Source organism: Ustilaginoidea virens, chromosome 2, assembly GCF_000687475.1.
Source record: "Ustilaginoidea virens chromosome 2, complete sequence".
Taxonomy (NCBI): Eukaryota; Fungi; Ascomycota; class Sordariomycetes; order Hypocreales; family Clavicipitaceae; genus Ustilaginoidea; species Ustilaginoidea virens.
Genome location: NC_057317.1, coordinates 1,562,267 through 1,586,500, shown reverse-complemented (window position 1 = coordinate 1,586,500; position 24,234 = coordinate 1,562,267). Strand labels below are relative to the sequence as shown.

General features: G+C 54.1%; 6 protein-coding genes across 6 annotated transcripts; 3 read left to right on the top strand and 3 right to left on the bottom strand.

Annotated features, from left to right (window-relative positions):
* Positions 1–110: 110 nt before the first annotated feature.
* UV8b_02170 (uncharacterized protein) lies at positions 111–1,004 on the bottom strand (the record flags this gene model as incomplete). Its single annotated transcript, XM_043139668.1, has 2 exons — positions 111–650; positions 933–1,004. 2 exons carry the CDS (start codon positions 1,002–1,004, stop codon positions 111–113), a joined length of 612 nt encoding a protein of 203 aa, XP_042995602.1.
* A 1,215-nt stretch (positions 1,005–2,219) lies between these two features.
* UV8b_02169 (uncharacterized protein) lies at positions 2,220–5,468 on the bottom strand (the record flags this gene model as incomplete). The annotated part of the gene is made up of 1 exon (XM_043139667.1): positions 2,220–5,468. One exon carries the CDS (start codon positions 5,466–5,468, stop codon positions 2,220–2,222), a length of 3,249 nt encoding a protein of 1,082 aa, XP_042995601.1.
* A 1,128-nt stretch (positions 5,469–6,596) lies between these two features.
* UV8b_02168 (uncharacterized protein) lies at positions 6,597–8,854 on the top strand (the record flags this gene model as incomplete). The annotated part of the gene is made up of 3 exons (XM_043139666.1): positions 6,597–7,115; positions 7,307–8,749; positions 8,810–8,854. The coding sequence occupies 3 exons, from the start codon at positions 6,597–6,599 to the stop codon at positions 8,852–8,854; spliced, it is 2,007 nt and encodes a 668-aa protein (XP_042995600.1).
* A 4,448-nt stretch (positions 8,855–13,302) lies between these two features.
* On the top strand, positions 13,303–15,519 carry UV8b_02167 (uncharacterized protein; the record flags this gene model as incomplete). Its single annotated transcript, XM_043139665.1, has 1 exon — positions 13,303–15,519. The coding sequence occupies one exon, from the start codon at positions 13,303–13,305 to the stop codon at positions 15,517–15,519; it is 2,217 nt and encodes a 738-aa protein (XP_042995599.1).
* Positions 15,520–19,679: 4,160 nt separating this feature from the next.
* On the top strand, positions 19,680–21,881 carry UV8b_02166 (uncharacterized protein; the record flags this gene model as incomplete). Its single annotated transcript, XM_043139664.1, has 2 exons — positions 19,680–20,258; positions 20,373–21,881. The coding sequence occupies 2 exons, from the start codon at positions 19,680–19,682 to the stop codon at positions 21,879–21,881; spliced, it is 2,088 nt and encodes a 695-aa protein (XP_042995598.1).
* A 1,418-nt stretch (positions 21,882–23,299) lies between these two features.
* On the bottom strand, positions 23,300–23,736 carry UV8b_02165 (uncharacterized protein; the record flags this gene model as incomplete). The annotated part of the gene is made up of 2 exons (XM_043139663.1): positions 23,300–23,582; positions 23,657–23,736. The coding sequence occupies 2 exons, from the start codon at positions 23,734–23,736 to the stop codon at positions 23,300–23,302; spliced, it is 363 nt and encodes a 120-aa protein (XP_042995597.1).
* Between the last annotated feature and the right edge of the window lie 498 nt (positions 23,737–24,234).

Below are 24,234 nucleotides of genomic sequence, written 5' to 3'. Positions count from 1 at the left end.
GCCTTTCTCTGTAGACGCTTCTTCACATCCTGCATGTACACGTACATGGTACACGTCCTCAACCTGCATCGCGTGGTTTGCGCAAGAGACAAGCGACGGTCATACATAAGTCATGAGACATAGACGACTGCTGCTGCTACTGCGGGTGATCCATCACCCCAAAGGCCGACGATGGCCATGGCGAATCCAAGCGCAGCAAGGCCAGTCCGTGCTAGGTAACCTCTAGTAAGAGACTCGACCTGGATCCTGACATCCTCGCCATTGACATCCTCTACTTCCTCCTCGCTCGCAGCTTCACTGTGGACATCGCCCAAAACTTCGTAGCTGGCTTCCATTTTCGCACGAGCGGCAGGAGAAGGCTTCTTGGCTTCGTGCGCAGCAGTAGGGCGTGGCACAGCTTTCGGCAACAGGCGTGGCACGGCAGTCGACAGGACAGCGAGAACGGACGTGTAGAAAAGATAGGGATGACGAGAACGACGGGGCGAAAGGATAAAGGCTAGGAAGAGCGGCACGGAAGAGAGGGACGTCAGGGTAAGTAGGGGAGCCCGCAGGTTGGCTGTGAGAGCAGCAACGGCCTGCGAGGCAGATGCTGAAGACGGGAGATGCAAGAGAGTCGGAAGCAAGACGGTAGAGACATTGTAAGATACGCCCTGGTATGGCCTGTTAGCCCAGATGACTCCTTCTCAGAGGGTGGAGCCGGAACACCGTCCCGTGGCCTTGTTCTAGTTGGCTTCAACCCCGGGGTCGTTGGTCGTTCAGCAAGCATCGTTTTCAAGACGGGACGGGACTGCGAAGCAATCCCTCCCAGCGGGAAAGACGCATGTCGCCTCATCGCCCTCGGGTAGAGATTGGATACGGGCGTGAAATCGAGATGATGGACCGAGCAAGTGGCAGGGAAAGCGGGGAAAAGTAAAAGCAGCTTCATCGCGTACCGTCAACAAGCCCAGAGAAATGGTGCCCACGAACTTGAGGGCCGAGACCGCTCGTGCGCCCGCGCAAACCATCGCGGTTACTGGAGGGGATTCAACAGGCGGCGGTTTCGACAACAGGTGAGGAGGACGAGCCCGAGGAGCCCGAGGAGCGTACGAGGGTGATGATGTGACGATGGGAAAAGGTAGATGCCAGCTACGTTGGACCTTTGTTGGGCAAAGAGGGGTGCCAAGTGTAACGGAGCAGCCAGACATTGGGTGATGACGAGCATCTCTTCGCTAGCAGAACCCGCTTAGGCTTGCTTTCAACGGGGGGGGCTTGGACGGGGCTTGGACCAGGTAGGTGGCTTGTGACTCCGCGTCTTGTGGCTTGTCCCTTTGTCCCCATCAATGCTTGGTAAGCCGAACAAGGCCAGCGAACAAATGATTGGCCAGGGCTGCTGACGTGGGGGGGGGGGGGGGGGGGCTTTATCTACTCTGCGCGTCAAGCGAGCTTTTTTTTTTTTCCCTCCCTTTTCTTTTCATCAAGATTTTCTCGTTTCAAAAAAAACGACTCCTTGAAAAGGTAAGCCCTTGGCCCCCTTGTTGTTTCCCAGCTCAAGAATGAAGAAGAAGAAGAAGAAGAAGAAGAAGAAGAAGAAGAAGAAGAAGTGAAAAACAAATCTCGAAAAATGATGAATTGTTGTGTTTCTACAAAACCCTCCATATAATCTTAGGAAGAGCCGTCTGAGACCCCCCCTTGGGTGTGATTGCCTCGCAAGTTTCTTTGCGAGTGCAAAAGCACTCCTCGACTTGCGACCTTTCTCCCCGCCAACGAGTTTTTCGATCCCATGGCTACGACAAACTGGTCACTGCTCTACCGCATCGCCACGTGCGTGTTTGCAGGGTGCTGGGGCTTTTGCGGATCCTCGTTGTCGGGCTGGTTGGATGCGGTAGGGGGTGGTGGTGCTTATAACCTGGGTTTCTGAGACGAGATTCGTTTACTGGTTTGCCTAAACTAGTTTCTGCCAAGTCCTTGTTTTCTCGTTGCGCGGATACAAAACGTATTCTTCACGCGAGTCCTTGAAGCTAATTATCTGGCCCTTGAAGATTCGATCGGCTCGACGACACGTTTGGTATGACACGGTTGGACGAAATTGGATCGTGATCACTCGCGACCTCGATGTGCATATGTAGCTCAGCAATTAGAAATACAAGTACCTTGGTACCCAACTTCCATTTCCGTCGTCTTCGCCGTGACAACTCGTCCAGATGTCCAATTACCTGCCATTGGGATTTGTAATACCTTCTTCACTCGTCGCTATCGCTGTCCAGGATTCTTTGTCTCCCACGCGCTACGCGTCGCGCATCATGACTACCAAGATCCGACTCGACTACATTGTTCATCTCAACTTTTCCGGTGCTTCTGCCACCACCAACTAACGTCTTCAAATCAGGAATGGCGTCGCTCTCTTGTGAGGCTGAAAAAGTGGTAGGGACATAAAATGGTCGTTGGGGCTCCTTTTTGGGCGTGCCGCTTTTCGATGCCGTGGTCCACGAGGTTGCTTGCGAACCGGCCAGGCTGGATGTCGCTTGGTTGTCCTCCACAACGAAATCCCGCAGATCGGCCCCGTCATCCGAATCACTGCTGTCGCCGAGGTCGCTGTCTCGTTCGCAGTCGTCTCCTACTTCGTCGCTATTGATACCGCCTCCTGGGCTTCTCGTAGTTTTCCTCCTTTTCCGTTTACCTTTCAACCTCTGCATCTGGCGTGATTTGCCCCTCGGCTGCACATCTTCTTCTTTGCTTGTGGATGCTTTGACGTGCACGTCGTCTGGCTCTGGTGCTGAAAATTTCCTCTTCTTGTTGTTTGATGGCTCCGCGTCTCCATTATTCGTTGTGGTCGAGTTCTGGGCGGTTGGCCGATTTCTCGTGCTGGCATCTGGGAGTCGTAGATCCTCTGACTCTGCATCTGACTCCACGAACCCTTCAACAGGTATGTCTGCGATAATAGGTGTGTCCACGATGTCCAGCTGCCTCATCATACTATGCGGGCCGTCACTCATTTTCGCCAAGAGCTTCACAACACGCTTAGTGTAAGTGCCATGCTTGACAGCACCCACCGGCCGCAGTTGTCTCTGAAGGATCGGGAACGCAGTCAAACTGGGCATATCCGTTTCTTCAACCGCGCCGTGGTCGAAGGGCAAATACCGATATGCCCGATCGAGCTCCTTAAGCTCTTCGCTGGATAGCGTAACAGCGTTTACGTCGGGAATCTCTTCAAGGTCATCCAGCTCATGGTTGCATCCTGGCTTCTCTTGTCTGGATGTAGATTGGCCACCGTTCATGTAGTAGGACAGGCTCTGAAACCCCGTTTCCACTCCATCCGGCATGTGGAACTTCTTGGCCGGCTTTTTTCTCACTGCCGGGGCACGGCGCTTCTTGGGCTCCGGAAGAGACTGGTTCTGGGTGTTTTCGAGCGGAATGTCGACGTGTCGCTTCTGCACCTCTGGTCGAATGTCCCTGGGAACAATCCTCGTCGACAAGTCGAATCGAAAGTTGAACCGACTTCCCTCGCATATCAGCTTTTGCATCTTTGCGTAGCTATCCTTGGATTTGGCAAACTGGTCCTCTTCTTTCCCTCTCATCAGCAACAACACAATTCTCCCCGCCCTTTTGCGCCCGGTTCGTCCCATTCGTTGCAGCATTCGGATTGGAGATGCCGATGAATCGTAGCATACGATGAGGTCGACCTGTCCAATGTCCAACCCTTCCTCGCCAATCGACGTGGCCACCAAAACGTTAAACTCGCCCTTTCGAAACCTGTCAATCGTCTGAATCTGCTGCGCTTGTTTCATTCCCTCGCCACGCTTGCCATCCGCCTGTCCAACAAAGACACTAGCTTTGAGTAGTGGCCGGTGCTTGTTCAGTTCGCGTACGATTTCCTCGGCCGAGTCCCGGTACTCGCTGAAAACAATCACACGCGTTGGCGAGTCTTCCCCTCGATCCATAAAGTGGTTTAGCACGCAGTCAGCTAGTGCCGTGAGCTTCGGATGCCCCACGAAGCCGTCTGTTCTCAGCCAGGCCGATATCCTATCCATCATTTGCCGAAAACCGGCATGTTCAACCAGCTGGCGTTTGTACTTGGAACCCTTCTCGCCTTTCCCTTCTTGTTCGTTACGGAAATCAACCATGTTGTCGTAAAACGGTTTTATCCCATGAAAGTTGAGTAGTTTGATCGAGTGCGCAAGACCGGTCAGGACTCCGAATGTCGCCCTCATCATGAACTGAACCCCCTGATTCGCATGCCTTCCTCTTGTCGCCAACCATTCTTTTTGTGCCTGCATCAGCCCAAAGGTCGTCATCGCCATGGGATTTCGGCCGTAGTATATGTTTTGCGAACTGAGCTTGTCTACAAGAGGCTTCAAAGCTTCGGAAAATAGCTCGCTGATAAGATTCATTTCGTCTGACGGATCCAAGACCAGCTGTTCGATATTTCTGTCGTGCACATATTGCCGAATATCAATGGACTGTTCGGTCCGAATCTCACAGTGGGATATACCCAGATTGTCAATAACTTCTTGCACGGTTTCAATCTTCGAGCCGGGTGTCGCCGTTAATGCCAAAATGCGGAAGCTTTTCGAAAACCTTCTGATGAATTTGGTCACTTTGGCGTAGGCATACTCGCCAACAGCGCGATGTGCTTCGTCGATGACGATTAGGGCGATGCTTTTGGGATCAGCATACCCGTGAGACAAGTCGTTCAATAGAGTCTGTGGCGTCATGAAGAAGACCCGTTTAGTCTCCCACTCTTCCACACGGAGTGCTGGTTGTATCTCTCCTGTCAACAGGGTGGTGTCGGATCGTGGCATGCCAACAATGTTGTAGCAGGCATCAACTTGCTGGGCAACTAAAGGCTTCGTAGGCGCTACAAACACAATTTTTGCCGACCTTGTCCAGCGGTAAAAGTTCAGCATAACTGTGGCAGCAATGAAGGTTTTCCCTAATCCAGTAGGCAAGGCGACTAGGGTATTGTTAAACAGACTGTTCTTGACAATGCTGAACTGATAGTCTCGTATAGCGCCCAGGTTGGTGGGATAAACCCACGTTTTCATTGCTTCTCTGTCGATCTCATGATGTGTCAACTCTTCCCGTGGTACGCCGGCTCTGGACACTTTCTGATTCGGGAGTTGCGGGTGATTCGAAGAATCATCATGAGCCATTGTACCCCAGAGTGTTGTCTGACGATAGCTTCCGGAATTAGTTCTCTGCAGCCCATTTTTCTGTCTCGGACGGCTTGAAATCGTTGCAGGTGTAGGTTTTTCAGCAATCGCGGTATCCGAATGCTCTGATTCTGATAGTGAAAAGGCGTCAGGAGGCAAATCTTGGAGTACTTGCGCTGCTGCTTGCAATGGATCTGATCCCTGCCAGGGCTGTGCCTGGCACTGTGCGGCATCTGACGGTTGACGGTGGAGTTCCCTGGTATTGGACGAAGAAATCTGGTCCAAAGCCTTCAAAAAGTCCTCGTCAGAAAAGTCATCGCCGAACTCGCCGTCGTCCATGGCGGGAGGGTTGAAGGCCGTATGCTTCGTTGTTCTTGGGTCATCAGGCCAAGTGCAACAAAAACCCCGTTGATTAGATGAGACTGGTGATGGAGCGCGAATCCTGACCAACACGGCTCTCGATGTTAACGCGCTTAGGCTGACCCTCGACACGGCTCATCCGAGAACCAGACGCGAAACAGAAACCATGTCACGTGACTGGCGTTTTCTTTATGAAATCCGTAAAATGTTGGACCCACCCGGCGCAAGTATCTGAAGAACAGGCATACGTAGCTCAGTTCCAGTTATTGCAATACAGGTGCTTCTTTCTTGAAACCAGCGGGCTCCTATAGAAGAGTGTGCATCAAAGTTTCCATTTCCTGGTTTTTTTCAGTGAGGACTTTTGTCTTTGGAGACTGCACATGTGCTGTCGTCCAAAGGTTATCTTAGGGTAGGTACTAGTGTGGGCCGAGTTGAACAAGAAAAGTGGGTGCGAACGGACGTCACCAAACCACCGTTCCCGTTCAAACTCATTTTCTTCCATCAACATCAACGCTCTTTGTTGTCTGAATCACGATTGTCAAGCCACCGTACACGAAATAGCACGCCGAGGCCGATGCGACAGTGGGAATCCAGGGCCGGATTGCGCCAACGATAGTCACTGTACAACAGACACCAGTGACCCAGAAGTTTAGCCGTATCAACTGTCGCCGCTTGACTACAATCCTGTTGTCCTCCTCAGGGTCCCCGCCTGATCTGATCAAGATCTCCCTGATCTTGATCGCGGGCAGCTTCTCCGTTACCTGAAAGAGACCTACGTCATCTATCATATCACGGACCTGGACACCACCACCTGCATCTTCTCTCTCGCTCCAAAAAACAAAAAAAATATATATATATAAACCGTTAACAGTTACAACGACGGAAAAAAAAAGACAAGAAGGAGAAAGATAGACTGTCTTTCATACTCCTTCCATCTTTTTCAACACCTCTCGGCCAGGCAGTTATCGAGACGCGCATTCCACTTACGATAACAAAGACATTGGAGACGAATACTATCGACAAACCACCTTTAGAGATTAGTTCGTCAAGTCCCCTGTGCCGAGAGTTTACGCGCGTCGACTGGAAAACAACCCTCCACTTTCCATCATGGCACCCCGGGGTCCTCGTGCAACTAGCTCGTCATGGACTACTCGTGGAGCCACGACTGGAGCAAAAACTACCACCCGAGGAGGTGTTCAGAAGAGAAGAGCAGGTGCGACCAGGGCTGATCTAGACGGCGACCTTGACATGGACGCTATCGGCAAACGTGCTGCAAGAACTGTGGCCACCGAGGCCAAGAACGGGAAAGGAAGACCTGCAAGAGCCGGCACAGGCAAAAATCCACGAGGCGTTTCCACAGCTGCTCAAACGGTTCTGAAACATTTATCAAGAAACGAGGTTTCCAGCCTTGCTTCCAGGGTGTCTGAAGCCAACTCTGGGCGAAGTAGCCGAGGAAGGGGCAAAGGAAATGGCTTATGCTTTCTGCGTGTCCACGGACTGAAGCAAAGCAAAGCCGCCAACAATCAAGACGGCGGCCTAAGTGATCTGCTGTCGTTCCTGGAAAGAAAGGCATCCTCACTTACTTCTAGCGCTGGGAAACAAACCCGACAAGTCATGATTAAGAAGGTATGTCCATCATCAACGCGATTAACGCGGCATCCAGGGCATCAAAGCATAACCAGAAGTCGAATAATCCGCACAAAAGCGGCATCGGCACTGCTTCCTCCTCCGGGAGCCTTTTCTTTACCGGAGAATACGTTTATTATCCTCGCCCTGGTCCTGAATGCTTCGTATTCCTAATGGCTAACATTGTACAGTCACACATGGCTGGTGATTATGTCTTTATAGGAGCGTCGAAGGAAGATGCAGACGATCTTTTCAAGCTCAACACTTTCACCTTCGCTGGTGCTCAATTAGAGATTGTTGAGTCTACTGACGATTTAGCACACCCGAACAAGGCGACGGAGTCGAAGGAAACGCAAGAGCTGCGAGCCAAGCTGCAATCGATCCTGAGTCAGCGGTACCACGGTGCCAACAAACTCCTGAAACTTGATTCCCTAGCCACTGATGCCGAGCTTGTTCAACTGGGCATGTTTGAGAACAGAGAGCGCGCTCTGAAAACGTTCAAGGGCCTCATGGCAATCTGTGACGGTTTATTCAAGACTGCCACGGAAAAGCGGGAAGCAATTGAGAGCATCAGTCTCGCCAACAACAGCATCGACGATGTTTCCCAGGTTGATTCTGTCGCCACGACATTTCCACATTTGAAGAATCTCGATATGAGTGGCAATCAAATAGGGAACATGCAGGCTCTTGACAAGTGGAAGGGTAAATTCAAGATGCTGGAAACGATTTACATGACTGGCAACCCTATCGAAGTTTCAGAACCGGATTACAAAGCAACAATACTACAGTGGTTTCCCAAGCTGCAGGATGTAAATGGCATGCAGCTTCGTACTCCTGAGCAGATCGCGGAACAACAGGCCGCGACAAGGCCAAAGCCGATACCTCAAAGCGGACCAGACTTCCGCGATGTTAACGGCATCGGTGAAAACTTTCTGCTCGACTTCTTTGGCGCATACGACAGCGACCGGCAAGGCCTGGCCTTTAGGTTTTACGACGACGATAGTCAGTTCTCCTTGGCTATTGACACGCAATCCGTCAGGGACACGGACGCGCCTGCTCCGATTCCCTGGGGTGCTTACATCAAGTTTTCGCGGAATTTAATCAAGATAACGCATCAACCCGCCCGCATACAGCGACTCTTCAAAGGCGCAAGCTTGATTCAGGAGCTGTGGAAAAGCCTTCCGCCGACCAAGCATCCCAACATCAAGGACGATCTTAGCAAATACATTATGGACTGCCATCCACTCCCAGGCCTGGCAGATCCTACTGGCCAGAACCGGCTTGGTGTGGACGGATTGATCATTTCAGTGCACGGCGAGTTCGACGAGCTGGACCCGAAAACCGCGGCGGTAGGGAAGCGAAGTTTCTCTCGAACATTTGTCTTGGGGCCCGGCCAGCCCGGCAAAGGGCCGATTCGAGTTGTCAGTGATCAGCTATCGCTGAGAGCCTTCAGCCCGCTGCCCAACGTATTTGTTCCGCCGATTCAAGTTCAAGTCAATGCAGGCAACAACCATGAAGCCATGGTGGCAGAACTCTGCAAGCAGACTGGCATGAGTCCTCAGTACTCGGAAATGTGTCTGACCCAAGTCGGTTGGGAGTTTGACAAGGCCTTGGTAGTTTTCAACGAGAAGAAGGTAAGCTTGAAGCGCACACGATGCCCATTCGCAGACGACCTCCTAACAGGTTGACCGTAGGCACAACTGCCTCCCGAAGCGTTTGCGGCGCGGCCAGCACAATAAGCCCTAATCATGGTGGGTGGGAGTTGGGCGCGACTTTGCCACGGGGCCGGCCGCCTGCCACGAACCATTGGGCACGGGGAAAACCGGAGCAGACAAGAGCGGACGTGTCGGGAAAAGACAGGCTCGGTCATTGAACTTGGGAAGGTGTACTGTATAGCAAGAGCTTGGGAAGAAAACAAGTGGATACTGTATGGAGTTTGGTGCTTTGGCTGGCTAGAACGGTGGCAATAATGAGTGTTCGTTTCCAGCTGTGCAGACGAATAGAAATGACGGTGGATGAATATCGTGATTGCAAGATTCTGCAGGCCGCGATGGAAAGAAGAAAGGAAGAAAAGGACATCAATGCGAGCATACTCGTCATGCAAGCAGGAAGGCTGACACGTCCGTTGTGGTGGGTTGGCAGCTGGTGTTCAAGATGAGTTATAACCCGATGCCGGGGATCCAGTGATTGGCCAAGTCTGCACGCGCATCGCGCCACGCGCAGATACGCGCCCAGATGGCATCTGCATGCTGTGCCGTAGCCATCTGGTTTCATTTCGTACTGTACCGAGTACCGCGCACAGGCAGGACGCCCCGAGGCTGCCCTGGAGGCGGTGACGCAAGAAAAGAAGCATCAATGGAACAGAAACACGAGCAACGATGCGGATAACACGCACACGACCCCATCGAAAGCGAGGACTCGCTATCCGCTATCCGCTATCCGCTATCCGCTATCCGCTATCCGGCCATGTCCGATGGATTCATCTACGTAAGGTTTCTGTGACGACAGAGTCGCCGCCGAAATCACTATACATCATTGACTGGTGGTAGGTAAGCGCCAAGTGGTGGGGCCGGCCCGCTAAATCGACAAGGCACGACAATCCAAATTTTTTGATCTAATTAGCCCGTCCCGTCTCCACAACCGGATGAGCCGAGCCTTGGTCCGTACTGGTCAATACTCAAAGGAGATGAAGCGGCTGGCTAAGGTACCTACCTAGGTAGGTATCTAGGTACCTAAGGCATGTTGATAGCGGCCGTCATGCAGCCCAGGAGGTCACTGGTGTACGGAGCATGTCCGTCCATGCTGTCTGGTTTCTGGTGTCTGGTACGTTAGGAACATTAGGTAGGTACTTGGTGCTCCGCACTCCGCACTCCACTCACGCCGCGGCCAGCAGGCACGTCATTGGCTCGCCGCTCGACCACCAGACGGGGCATGCAAGATTCAGCGCACCAAACACGCAGGGCGGGCTGCTGCAGTCTGGTGGGTGGGGCCGCAGCCCCTGAGAGTAGTTTGATTTTTGAGCCAGTCGCCAGCAAACTGCGCAAATTCCGCTGGTGCAAGTGCCAGCTTGGAACATTGCAAGTTGCAAGTTGCAAGTTGCAAGTTGCAAGTTGGACCCCCCGCCCCCTTCCCCCGCGGAAGAGGCCTGCCTGAGAACTTTGGCTGCCTGATGTCGCCGTCTGGTGACCATGTCTGGACCATTGCCAGGTCACAGGTGTCAGTCAGCAACTGTGCATCGCCCAGCCCGGCCAAGTTAGACTTTCACCTGAAATTGAAGCTTCCTGATCGGGCAGATGAGGGTCTTGACACATTACATCATTACATCGCGTGCTGATGCTGACGACAACGGTCAAGTGCTGGCGCCTGCCTGGCTTAACGTGCGTACCAGACAACATATACTTTTGTTTGAACCACCAGCACTACCTGCACTGTGCTGTGGTGGGCGTGCGCCCTTTTTGGACGGCCTTGATCCCCTGAAAGCCTCCACACTTGGCAATTTCCAGCGGCCATCCTATATCAATCCCTACCTACCTCCTAACCTAGGTAGGTACCTACCTACCTAGGTAGGTACCTAGGTTAGGTAAGGTACCTGGTTTCTGTTGACATGTACCTATGTAACCGTCTGGTACCAACTCCCTTTCGAGTACTCTGTTCCTTCGTGCTCTGCAAGGTGACTTTGCAGGGTCTCGATGACAGCGACTCATGCCAAGAGGTACAGTACGTACGCACTTACCCACCCTTGGCTGTGATTTTTGCTTGGGTGCTAGAAAACCGTGCGTCTCCTGCGAGGAGGCATTTATTTCCCCAGGGATAATCAATCGGCAGTTCTCGAGGTCAACCTGCTGCCCACTTCTCGCACTCCGGGGGATGCGATTTTCCATACCTAGGTAGGTAGGTACGTATAGACTCTGGTCTCCCGGATTGCTCTGCTCTGTACTCGGTAGACAAAATGCAAGTTTGTCGACAAAGTACATGAAATTTCCGGTGAGCCCTCAACTAAACCGATGCATGCCATGTACGGAGTACATTTCAAATTTGCCAGCTCCCCTGGCCGGAACTTGCAGGGATCAGCACCAGCCAGCAAAGGGAGCAGCGGCCAGCCACCAGGAAAAGCCAACAACGCAGCGGCAGAGCGGCAGAAGCAGTGGCAGCAGCGCCAGTGCCAGCAGCAGCGCCAGTGCCGGCAGCAGCATGAATCTCCAAGTACGGAGTAGTCTGGTCCGTATGCACGAGTTTTGAATCCAGGAAACACAGGCCTTGGTCAAGACATGATATGATGTTGGCCGTTTGTTGCTTTGTTGGGGCTGGTTTGGGTACTGGTCAAAAATACCTGGAGAGTTATGTACCCATGTACTGGTCGCGTCCAGAGACGTGCTCGGTCACTGATTGGCTGTCGCTGTGCAAGGAAGCACGTAAAAAGCAAACATTGAACCAACGAGACAAGCCCAGGACAAGCCCAAGCCAAGCCCCCAGCCAAGTACCTAGGTACCTAGTTCGAGCGGAAGGAAAGGCAAGGCGTCAAGTCAAACCTGGCGGCCAACATGAAGGAAACGACATTGATGAAAGCTGCCAGCACGTTTGCGACAAGTAAACGTCTGGTCCTCCTCTGCAAGCCCCGAGGCAGAGGCTCAACGTCCTGGACCTGGTTGCTTGTCCGGTACGGAGTATTCTTTCCCTCCTCGGTCCGTAATGCCATGTTGCTGGAGCTTGCTCCGTCGACGGATTTCGGATTTCTCACCCTGGCTTATGCAACTGCAGGCCGCCCCCCGCACGGGAGAAAATTTCTGAAAATGCTCCGTGCTAAGCAGGCTGGGCCAATCCGCCGTCGTAGCGGCTGTTTTCCCCCCCAAATGGTCGATTGCTTGGTGCGACCAAGACGGCGATGCAGGCGAAAGTACGGATGGGCGGGCGATGGCGGGCGGAGCTAGTCTGGTCTGGTGTGTCTGGTGTCTGGTGTCAGTACAACCTCCCTCCCCTCCCTTGCTGGAAACTCTGCCAGAACGTGAGGAGCCAGACATGTATCAGGCGGTGTGCAAACTGGAAAGCGTCTGTACTCCGGAGTCCGTAGTCTGGTCAATGCATAGCAAAGTCTGGTGACTTTGGTCACTCTGCTCTGGCGTACCAGAAACCGTCTGGTGCAAGAACCCCCCTTGCGCCTGTGCCTGCAGCCAAGGCAAGGCAAGGCGGCTGCAAGGGCCGGGAGCTCGTGCCTGCCTCCTGGCTCCTGGCTCCTATGTTGGCTCCTGGCTCCTTGGCTCCTGGCCACTGGCCACTGGCCCACCCCACCGGCCCTGTCGTGTTCCCGCGTGCGGCCTTCTGGTCTGGCTACTCCGTACCTGTTAGTCCCTTCCCTCCTCACTTCACTTCTCCTCCTGGCTTGCCTCTCGCCTGACCCCCATCCCGTCCCGTCCCTCGTTCCCACCCAATTCACACCAGCACCTGCATTCTGCTTACGCTTCACGCTTCCCATCCTTGGGCTTCAGCACCTCAGTGCTCTGTCGTGTTTGCCGACTGCTCTTTCTATTCGCTGCCTTGTACTGTTTCACCGACATATACAGAGTACCATCCCAGAAACCACCCATCTTTACCCTGTCTTCTCCGTTTTCTCTTGTCGATACTGCATTCTGTTCCCTCGACACAAGTCCTTCACATCATTGCCATTGGCCTCATAGCTTCATTCAACCCCCCCCCTTGGCTTTCCTGGAGAAACTGGGTCCGCATTACGTCCTTTTCAGTCTTTCGAATCTCGCCCACGACTCACGCCCACGACTCTGAACGAATCGCAGTCCCTACAAGTTCAACGCTGAGAAGATGCAAACACAATAGCAGAAACGTCTCGGGTTCACTCTCAGTTACCCTCCTGCCAACTTGACTCGTACAGGGCTCTAAGGCTCTCGAGCCCCCTTGCTTTTTTCGCTGTCAATCTTTGCCAGCGCTTGCGTTTGTTGCCTCGAGGCATTAACCCGCGAGACATCAACCTCCACGGCAAGTCCGTTTGAGCTCGAGAAGCCTCGCCCAGGACATCTCCGCTACAAACTCTTATCCGCAACTGATTGATTGCTCGTGCCGATCTTGCCACCGTCATGTTATGAATATACTGTCAACCGGAACTCAAAGTTTCTCCCTTTCGCGGCAAAGTGTCCGATCACTCAGTAGCCCACTTCGTCTCCAAGGGCGTGTTGCTACGATGGCGGTTCCCAAGCCGCCCACGTCTCTAGACCAGTCGTGTACGGTCATACACAACAACACCCTGTACTCGTATTCTCCTGATGGTTTTGCATCTATCCGATTGGAGGATGGTGCAGAGTGGGAAAAGCTGGCCATGGGCGTCAAGGTTACTGGTGCAGCCTGCGTTGGCAGCGAAAGGCCTAAAAATGTCGATCCCTCATTCTTTGTGGTTGGTGGACAAGCCACCTCTGACGATTACACGGGGTTGCAAAAGTTCACTTACTCGACCGGAAAGTGGGCGACCATCAAACCGACAAACTTGGTAACAAAGCATCGGCAATATCACACCTCCACCTACATTGAAGCCATGGACTCGATTCTCGTCTTCGGCGGCAATCAAGACGGCAGGAGCGGCCCTTCCTCGCAAACATTCTCGATACAGGCCTCGGAACCTTACACGGTCAAGTCCTTTGATCCAAGTACCCCACCAAACAACCCTCCTCCTAGTTTCCGACCAATTGTTAGCCGTTGGACAGATTCGAACGCAATCATGGTTGGTGGCGGCACCGGGATGGATAACGCAAAAGTCTTCTTCTTTAACTCTGATGTTGGCTGGCGCTTCTCTGGAGCAAGCTTGGCTCAGCCTCTTGATAAAGATACACAGTTCATAAGAGGCGTCAGCGTTACCGGGACCGACGGATCAACAAGCCTACTCTTTTTCGACTTGAGTCAATCACCAAACAAGGTGACGCGTGTTGTCGTGCAAGATGGAAGTGGGAAGCCAGTTCTCAACTCGCCCGCCATTGTAGGACGCAACGCAGCGAGAGCAGGGAAGCGCAGCTTGACGCTGGGCAATTGGCCCGAATACGACTCCACTCTTGCGCCGGGGGAGACGAGGCAAAATTATGCCATTGCCCAAGCCCCCGATGGGATGGTGGTGATTTCTGGGGGTAATGCCGATCATCCCATCGCCCTGTTTAACACTACCGAGAATAGCTGGGTCAACGCCACATCCTTCTTTAGTCGAGGAGAGCAAAAATTGCTGGCCGTGACTTCCACGACCTCGTCAACTGTCGCATCAACCACATCCCACACATCATCCACTTCTTTCTCCTCATCCACGGCAGCAAGCAGCTCCTCCGCTGTCGCAAGCGCCGCCGCGGCGGCCGTAACAACTCAAGGAGACAATACCGATGCTTTCGGACCCAGCTCGAATGCCATCCTGGGCATAACTCTAGGCTCCATCGCCGGCTTCCTCATGTTTCTGGGTCTTGTTCTCCTATGCATACGACGCGGCAAGAAGATTCTCGGTAACAAGGAGGATGCTAATCCCAATGCCCTGCCTGACGAGAAGGACGTGTCCTCGTGGAGCAAGCCTGTTTTTTGCACAAGTGGTCCGTTTCGAGGTCACCGTCCTCAGGCTTCGGCGGAGTCGAACTCTTCTGTCGCCATTCTCATGGGACGGATGAACAAGGAAAAGGCGGGCGTGGCCAGAAAGTCGAGTAATGATACAACTCGCAGCTCTGTCAGCTCGGTCCACAAACAATTCAAGAGCACGATAAGCAAGCCTATTCCCCACGCCTTGGTTCCTCCGGCGCTGGAAGCCCACGACGAGCGCGGGGTAGCCTTTTCCCCCCCGGTTGCAGAACCTCGGCCTCGCAATGGTCAATCTGAGACCAGTGACGGCACTCGTCGAAGCTCCGGCTGGAATCGATACTGGTCTGGCGGTAGCGCTCTTCAGATTATTGGCTACGGCAATGGCAAGAGAGCTACTACCATCTCGGAGCAAAGCTCGAGATATTCCGAAGCAGCGGCCGATCCGCGCGTCACCCAGGACTCTGCCACCGTACCGCCGTTGAACTTTGACGGCAGAGCGCGTGTCAACAGTGTCAACTCTGGCAGCCCCGTCGTCGCTGAAAGCGCAGCCAAGATGCCGTTCACAGAAGGTATGTCTGGAACCATCGAACGCCCAGTATCGGCTGTCTCTTCGGGTTATTCTAGCGGTATTCCGGAGAGCATCATCGACGTTTGGGATCCAGCGGAAGCCAATAAACCCTGGGGTGCGAATCGCGCACCTAGCGAGGCCTACACGGCCGGCACCTATCAGACGAATGAAGACACTCGCGATTCTCGTGTGCGGCCTCCTCCTTCGGGCGTGAGCAAACAACCCCAGCTTGCCACGGGTTCGATATCCGATATGAGCTGGTTGAACCTCGGAGACCACTCCGGGGCGTAAGTCTGGGACGTGGGGTTTGCCTTTGTGGCATAGCTCACCTTGATGCACTTTTTTGAGTGACGCGGCGGATGCAAGCCCTTGACATGCTGGGGTCCAGCGCCATGCCGCAGCGGCGCAGTCCTTTCGACATTTGGCTTCTGCTCTCTTGCTCTTGATACCACTTGTTGTCACCGTCTCACGTCTTTGACTCCACATTTTTGGGAGAATTGCCTCACAACTAACTTTTTTTTTTTTTATTGATCCCACATTAACGAATACCAGCGGTTCTGACGGATCCGACAGCCGGAAAGCTCGCAAAGCGACGAGAATATCGGCCCGTCGTGGCTTGTCACGACAAGAACTCCCAACCCCCCCCCCCCCCTTTTTTTTTTTTTTCCCTTCTTCCATGTCCGACTGCAAATCATCCGAATCTTGCTGAAGCTTCGTGAGTGGTTGCATTACTTGAGCGCAGAAACTGACCTGGCGTCGAAATCTTTGTGCCCGGACATGATTCGCATGTTGGGTTTTCAGTTCAGTGTGTGACCTCCTTTCTCGCACCGGTTTGTCTCTCCTTCCTATGTGTATACCAGACTCCAGCCGGACTTGGACGTCCCTCCTGCTGCACCTGAATCTTTTGCTTTTCTTTCCTTTTTTTACAATATTTGTCGGAGTTGAGCCAAGACTATTTCGCATGAATGAACTCTGTTGGTACTTTGGGGTTTTGCACAATTGAGGAGAGGAGGCTCCGCACAAAGACAAAAGAGGAGATGAATCGAAGGCGGGTTAGGAGAGTCGGGACTCCTTGGCAAGGAGAGGCGAAAGCAATTCCTTGGGGAGAATGTATAGTGGCGAATACTTTAGCACATATGTAGCTGGGTACAACATATTACGCATGACACAGGATTGTCGCTGCACGTTAGCTGGGTCATTGGTCTGCCTGATGTGGATTGCATCAGCAACCGTGTTTCTGTTGTCATGTATGAAATCATGGAGCCCTGACCAGCCAAGGTGTCCTCCCCCCTTGGGGCCGGCCCCTTTTACTCGACAAGACCTTTGAGAAGCAAGGCCAACAGCAACAGGACTTATTCTAGAGTACGAGTACCAGACCGAAACTAGGGCAGCTCGGAGTCAACCGAAAGAAAGACTCGACTGTAGTTGACATTGTCTGAAGAAGCTGATGGATGTATGTATCAGCCTGCAATCAGCGTACAAATGCGTCCCTTGGACGGGTTGATAAAGACGAGGGGCGGCGCAACTGGTGCACAAAAGTCTCCTCTCCGTGGGCCGGATAAGCAAGGCCGGTCATTGACAACCACCACACGGCCCGATGACATGACGCCAGGCCGGGTTGGGAATCAATCGGTCAAGCCGAGGCGGGACAGCGTGCCATTTAGGCTAGACTGCCCTGGCCAGGCCTGGCCCTGGCCCTGGCCCCTGTCGCACGCCGTTTTTTTTTTTTTTTGGGGCACTTGGAGCCTTTTTGAGCCTTTTTATTATTTTTATTTTTTTTGTTGGCCCGTTCTGCTGCCGGGAGGTGTGTCCTGGTGTGTGTGAGGTTTTTCTTGGCCCATGCTGCTGGCTGAATCGTTTGTTGTTCATTGTCACGGGGATGGTGAGAAAGGACATGGGAGATTGAGATTGAGGGTGGGGGTGGGTGGGGGGGGGCTGCCTTGCCATCATGGGTGTGTATGTACATGCACCTCAACCTACCTGACCAACCTAGAGGTAGGTGCCTACCTGTAGGTACCTAGGTAGGTACGGACTGGGCACCGAGTTTTGCGCACCGAGTTTGGCGCACCGAGCATGCATGTCGGCAAAAGACGCTGGGCCGGCCCGGCCGTCGCAAGAAAAAGCCTCGCGCATCCCCAAGGCGAGTGAGTACGAAGTCCCCGCATTAGGTAAGGTAGGTAGGTACAGTAGGTACCTACGCGGGAGAACGACTTGCTCGATTCTGCTCTTGGCTGGGGACAGGGAGACAGCTACCTTACCTAAGCAGGTACTCCGTACGGAGTAGGCAGGCAAAGAATGGAACAATCCCTGCCTGGCGGTGCCTGCCTGGGAGGTATGTAGGCGGCGGGAGCTTGTCAAAAATAAATTAAAAAGAGCTGGCAGGTGGCCGGGTTTCCTGGACAGCAACTTGCCAATGGGGTAATCAATCAATCAATCAATCAATCAATCAATCAACCACTCGGGGTCCAAGCCCCCACCCAGGTCCTGCCTCGGCATTTTCTGGCGGACACGATGCACGCACATGCAAGGCGGGATGGGATGATGTCTGCGATGTGAAGATTCAACAAGGTACATGCACACGTACCTTTTATATACAGGTAGGTACCTAACAGAGCTACCATGGGAGTGATTTCTGTGCAAAAAAAAAAAAAAAAAACACATTCGGCAGCTCCGTACAGCCAGCCAAGCCAGCACGCGCGCGTGCAGAAGGAGCGAGCGAGCGAAACTGAACGACAAAAGAAACTGTTGTTGCCAAATAAAGACTCTTGGAAGGAGCAGTGTGCCTGGGCCAAAGTGTCGGCGCTTCCCAGGATCCGCAAATGCGTGCGGTGCAGTGCAGGTGCAGGCTTCATTCAGTCAATAGTCAATACGGACGAACGCAGGCAACGAACGGCATTGTAGAAAATCAACCCCACCCCAGGGCTGGATATCTGTTCGCGAGCTGCAATACCGGGCCGGCCGGGGGGAAAAGGTCTGGTGTCATGTAGAGTGTCAAAAGATGGGCCTGGCACGCCCGAGGCATCATTGTCGCGATGCAAGCCGTGGTCAATACATGCGCATAGGTTAAGTACTCCGTACAGTACAGCATGTGGCTGGCTGGGGTTTTTGTTATCGCGCAAAGCGCTGGAAATGCCCGCCCTGGTGATTTGTTTCGGCTGCCCCGCCTGGCCCATTCGCCCGCCTGGCTCCAATGGGGCAGGTGCGGTCGGTGTTTAGTGTGTTTGGTGTTTGCGCATCCGCCATGGTCCAAACCCCACATCATGCGCCCTTGTACTCCGTATAACCGCGCACACACATGGGGTACTTTCAGGCGGCCCAGCCACCAAAAGTCCAAGGTGTACCGCACCGTAACCGTAGCCGTTTGAGCCTTTTACATTACTATTATTATTATTTTTTTTTTCTGGTTGTCTTTTCCTTTTTTTTTTTTTTTTTCCTTCTACGGTATATTTTTTTTCTCCTGCGCCGGGACACCCCACTCTTTTTTACCTTTTTTTTTTTTTTTTTCATATTTTTTTTCATAGCTCTTTGCGCTGCTAGGGGTAAAACTAGTCTAAATAAAGGGCTGGAGAGGTCAACTTGTCGAGTCTCGGCCCAGTAATGAAATGCAAAATCGCATACCCACAACAATGGCATTGATCATTGATGCGCAGAGCTGCCCCACCATTGCACCCCATTGCACCCATTTGCACCCATTTGCACCCATTTGCACCAGACCCATTGCAACCAACCTTTGACTACGACTCAAACCAGACCACAACCAAAACGCAGACAGTAGGTAGGGTCAAGGTACCTACTTAGGTAGGTAGCCAAGCAGCAGCCTGGCCAAGTCGATCCAGTTGACCTTGAGCCTATTGATGATTGCTTCTCGTCATGCTCTAACTTTCGACTGAGCACCAGCGCCTTCGAGTTATCTCGCAACGATTGACGACGGCTCGTGGACCGACGACGACTCGGCCCATTCAGATCCCGCGCCGTCTGCCCTTCTATTTCCCCTGCATAGTTGGTCAACTTGCTGCGACCCCTCCACGAGGAAGTCTCCCGACAATTCCCGTCTGATAGATAGACCGAACCCCGTTTCCGCAAACCACTACTTTTCAAATCGCGACTCTTGTCGGCCGTTCACATCTCGCCCTCTTTTTTTTTTCTTTGCCGAGACTTCGCTGGCCTTTTCCTTTTCCCTCGGCTTTCGCAAAGACGGCTTTTTAGCATTCCCCATCGTGCCAAAAAGGCTTTTGCCAGCATTGCATGGACCGACCGAAACCACAAGCGATCGAGGGACAAAATAATCGCGCGAAAAAAAGCCTCATCATATTCCCGTCCGTTTCTCGGACTGCCAAGTCACCTCGTACACACCTAGCACCGGGGCGTTTCCCTTGCGCTCTGAGCTTTGCGACATCCCGAGACGAAGCAAGGCATCTCCCCCGCCGAAGATTCCAGCCTCTCCTGCCATCATGATGACATCAGCAGCAGCCTGGGATGGCCAGGACCAGCATATGTCTTCCGCCTCCGACGACGAATTCCATCATTTCCTCGACATGACGTCGATGAGTAATGTTGGCGACGGTATGCAGTTTGATTTCCGCAGCTTCCAGGATGCGGCTCCGCAGCACATGTTGAATCAGCACCCACAGCAGCAACATGGCCAACCAACCCATGCCATCATGGGCGACGCCGAAAACGCCCATGCCATGCCTCGCCGCGACGTCCTGGCGTCGCAGAATCACGCGCCAGCCATGGCTACGACGGGCTGCATGCCAGCGTCACTGCTGCCTTCCTCGGCGCCAAGCGATAGCATCTCCAGCATCGATGCCCAAATCCACTATCTCCAGCAACAGAAATTTCAGCAGCAGCAACGCCAGCTGCAGGAACAGCAGGCCACTTTCTTCTCTCAGAGCCATTACGTTCCCCCCACCCCCCAAAGCCTGGAATTTGCCCCTGGCAGCGGGCACTTCTTTTCCCAGGCCGAGCAGGTTCCCCAGCCAACTGCTTACGATCGTGGCTATCGCCGGCCGCTGCCGGAACAGCAAGATGTGAGTTTAATCCGAGGGCCTGGTTTTGGGACCAGGTGGGAGAAAAAAAAACCCCCCCTTTTTCAAGATTTCTTGTGGAAAATGCCACTCCTTGCTAACATGACGCCAACCCAGATGGCTTTCACACCCCTGGTCTCGCCCGCGGTGACGCCTTTGGATCCTCACTTCAACATGGAGAACGCCTTTTCCATTCCCGGAGCCTACTTCAGCCCCTTGACGTCACCCGCTCTGTATGCCCAAAACGAAGCGTCCTCTGCGTACGACCATGGCACCGACTCCAACAACTCGCCCGGGGAGATGGACCTGGAGGCGCCTGCAGTCGTCGTCCCATCGGCTGGATCGAGCACCGATTTGTCCAAGAAGGCGAGAAAAAACAACGCCGTCAAGGTTCGGGTGAAGTCTGGTGTCAAGTACTCGCCCATAGCCAAGCCTCAGCGTCGAAAGACGGGGCCTAGCCCAGCCATCGTGTCGCAGGTTCTGAACGAGGTCGAGGAGGGCCTTTTGCAGCCTGCGGATCAGAGCTTGCTTCCTCTGCCAGCCACATCTACCGAGGGCTCGGAGGACAACGCCTCCGTGTCGCCCGAAAACCTGACGGATATGCCGCCACCCCCCATCCCATCTCGACGATCAACCAGCAGGTCGCCTTATATCCAGGCCCAAAGCAGCAGCTCCCAACAGCCAACTCCTCGCTCTCTGGCGGAAGAGCAGCAGCAGCAGCAGCAGCAGCAGCAGAAGAAGAAGCAACAGCCCCACCCCGCGACGCCGGCCTCGCTGATGAAGCTTCCTGCCTCCAAGGCGAAGAAACCGCTGGCCACTAGCCACGAGCAACATGCCGTCACCGAAAACATTGAGTCTCTCGAGCTCCCAGAGTCGATATCGGGCGGAGGGCTTGCGCCCATCAACACATGTCTCACGTCGCCTTTGTCGAGAACCGAGCTCAGTCCGCCCAGAAGCGCCCCGCCGCGGCAGCAACAACAACAACCTCTGCTGTCTCCTGTGATGCGCACTTCGGGCACGGTTTCTGCAAGCCAAAGCCCGCAGTTGAGGCCGGGGTCCTCGGGCCCTAGTGCCCGGAAGACGCCGCATCTAGCGTCCAGGAACAGCAGGAAGCGATCGACGAGCTCTGTCCATGCCTCACCCGCGCTGCTTCCCAGAATATCGCCAAACATCAAACCGCTACTGCCGGGCGCGCCCGGCGCGCCCGGCATGTCTCTGGAAGACACGGCCTCGCGACTGCTCATGACCAAGTCGAACTACCAAAACATCCTCGAAGGCAACACGGTACCCGGCGTCTCGTATCCAACCGAGCTGTCGACAAACCTCACCTCCAAACGAACGTCTCACAAGATCGCGGAGCAGGGACGAAGGAATCGCATCAATTCTGCGCTGCAAGTCATGGCCAGCCTCTTACCCGACCAGCATGAGGTGGACGAAGGGGACGAGGGGGAGAAAAAGGAGGGCAAGTCACAATGCAATGTGCCCAACAGCAAAGCCAGGGTGGTGGAGAATGCGATTGAGCACATGAAGAACCTGCAGCAGGAAAACGTGGATTTGAAACAGGAGCTGCAAGAGTTGAAAAACCGGCTGAAGAACCTGCAGCATACTGGCGCCACCACGACGTAGGCTTCCTTCATTCAAGGAAGACGGGTGGGTGCGGCAAACCCGCCGGGGGGGAAGACGTGAGGAAATAGAGCAAACAGCCGGAGTCGTGGCAGACGCCACCCTTGGGACAAGCTCGACTGGGAAAGAGTTTTGTTCGCTTGGCCTGCATTTTGCATTTCCAGCCACTATAGCTGTTGTGTACATAGTCCTCTCTCTCTTTCCCCATTTTCTCTGCCTTTTCTTTTCTTTTCTTTTTTTTTTTTTTTTTTTTTTCCCTCTCTCTTCCCTTCCCCCCTTTCTTTTATCTAACCGGGGTTGGGGGTGATCATGGGCGTTTTGGGTATCCTGTATCATGTAGAGCTGATGGGCACATGGCTGCTGTCGTATTGCGTTACGCGTTATGAAATTGCCGGATGCACTCCGTACCGTGGAAAGGATGGCAGAAGGGGCTCAGAGTCATAGTACCAGACCCCCTTGACGATATGCTGCTTCCCACCACCATGATGAGGGATATGACACGAGACACGAAGCACCGCGGATCGAACTAGAACGGGGGACTAGGCAAGTGAAGGAAACGCAGTTTTTTTTTTTTTTTTTTTTTTTTTTTTTTCATCGTGGCGAGCTTGGCGGCCTCTGGTGTGGATGGATGCGCATCGCAGTGGGACGCAGAAGGTCGCGCCGCGAGCGTTTCCTCTTGCTCAAGATGGTGATGCCGCCTTTGCCAGGGCGCCAGGCGATGTGTACGCTGGGGGAGTGCTTGACAAACGGACCGTTGGCCGCCCCTTGTCGTCCGTCTGACTCCATCGCTCTACGGGTGCCCGTACTCGACCCAACTGATGAGGCACTCACTCATCATGATGCGCTCACTCATCTGGAGAAAACCATGCCAACGAGTCACTATACGCAGCAGGAACGAACGCACTAGCCTTGTATTCTAGCGAGCCAGTTCTTTGGATCGAAGCCAAGTGATATCGCGCTGGGAATCAGGCAGCGCGAGTATTTCGCATCAAGGGTCGGAGCTCGGGATTCGATCCCTCACGGCTCACTCATCAGCCATCCAGTAAAGTGCCGTCTTGATTTTGGACCTGTCTTGGCGGAGAAGCGGCTGGGCCGACAAGACGATTCTGGTGGCCGAAATCCCCAGCAGCATTGCACGCACAACGCAACGTTTTGCGACGGCGACAGCCATCCAAACACCCATGTCGACAACAGTCTGCACGACTCGAGCGAGCGGCCGGTCGCGAACCAACGGCCAAGTCTCGCCGAACGGCAAGCTCCCCACCTCACTTTTGGCAGCGTAGCAGGTGCTCGCGGGGCATCAGGCCAGTGTTCCAGCCAAGTTCCGGGAAAGCAGGCGAGGTGGCCGGGCGAACCCCCCCCCGACGGACCGGATGTCTCACCTCGTGCCGCCGCAACTGTCCCCGTCCCCCGTGTTGGTTTCAAGCGGCGACGCTCAGGGCCGCCGCTTCGGACGCGGCGAGGACGTCGGTGTCGAGATGCTCCATGACGTCGAGGACCAGCTTCAAGCTGTCCATGAAGGAGTTGACGGCCACGCGCAGCATGCGGTTCGTGGTTGCGCGATAGTCGACCTGGAGGATGACGTCGTCGTCGGGACTGATGCGCAGTTGCCGCTGGACAAGGGGGGACAGCTCGGGGTCGACTTGGAGGGCCTGGAGGGCCGTGGAGGCAAGGCGCGCCGTGGGGAGGGGGACACTTAGGGATCTGCTAGGGAAGCAAGCCGAGGGAGGGGCGGTAATTAGTCTGTGCTTCTTTTGACGGTGGGAAGGGGAACGCACATGGAGCAGGGAAACTGATCCGTATTCATGGCGGACTGGCAGGAGGGGTCGACCTGGGATGATGACGCTTCGTTGACCATGGGCAATGGCGAGCTGGCTTGATCAAACGTGGAGTTTGAGGCAAGGGTGTGTCGCTGACCAAGACGAGAAGACCAGCGGCGAACGACGAAAGGACGAGGGCAAGTGGTTGTCGGGCGGGGATCAGCATCGCGGCTCCTTGGCACGAAAGTAAAGTATTTTGCCTTGTACAATAGCAGCACAGCACGTTGGCCGTAGACTGGAGCCAACCAGCCAACCAGCCAACCAGCCACACACGCACACGCGCCACAGTGGACCCGAGGCCCCGGGTCAACCGGGTCAACCGCCGTTGCCCTGGCAACAAACGGCAATCCACAGCAAACGTTTTCTGGCCTTGGCAAAAAACATGGGACCGTCCGGCAGCTCAGTGCACTCAGTGAGTGAGTGGGCGGGAAAATATCCCCCCCCCCCCAGCGCAGCCCGGCACAACCCAGCACAACCCAGCACAAACATCAGCCCCCCCCCCTTCCCAAGGCCAGAATTGACAACAACAACGTCGG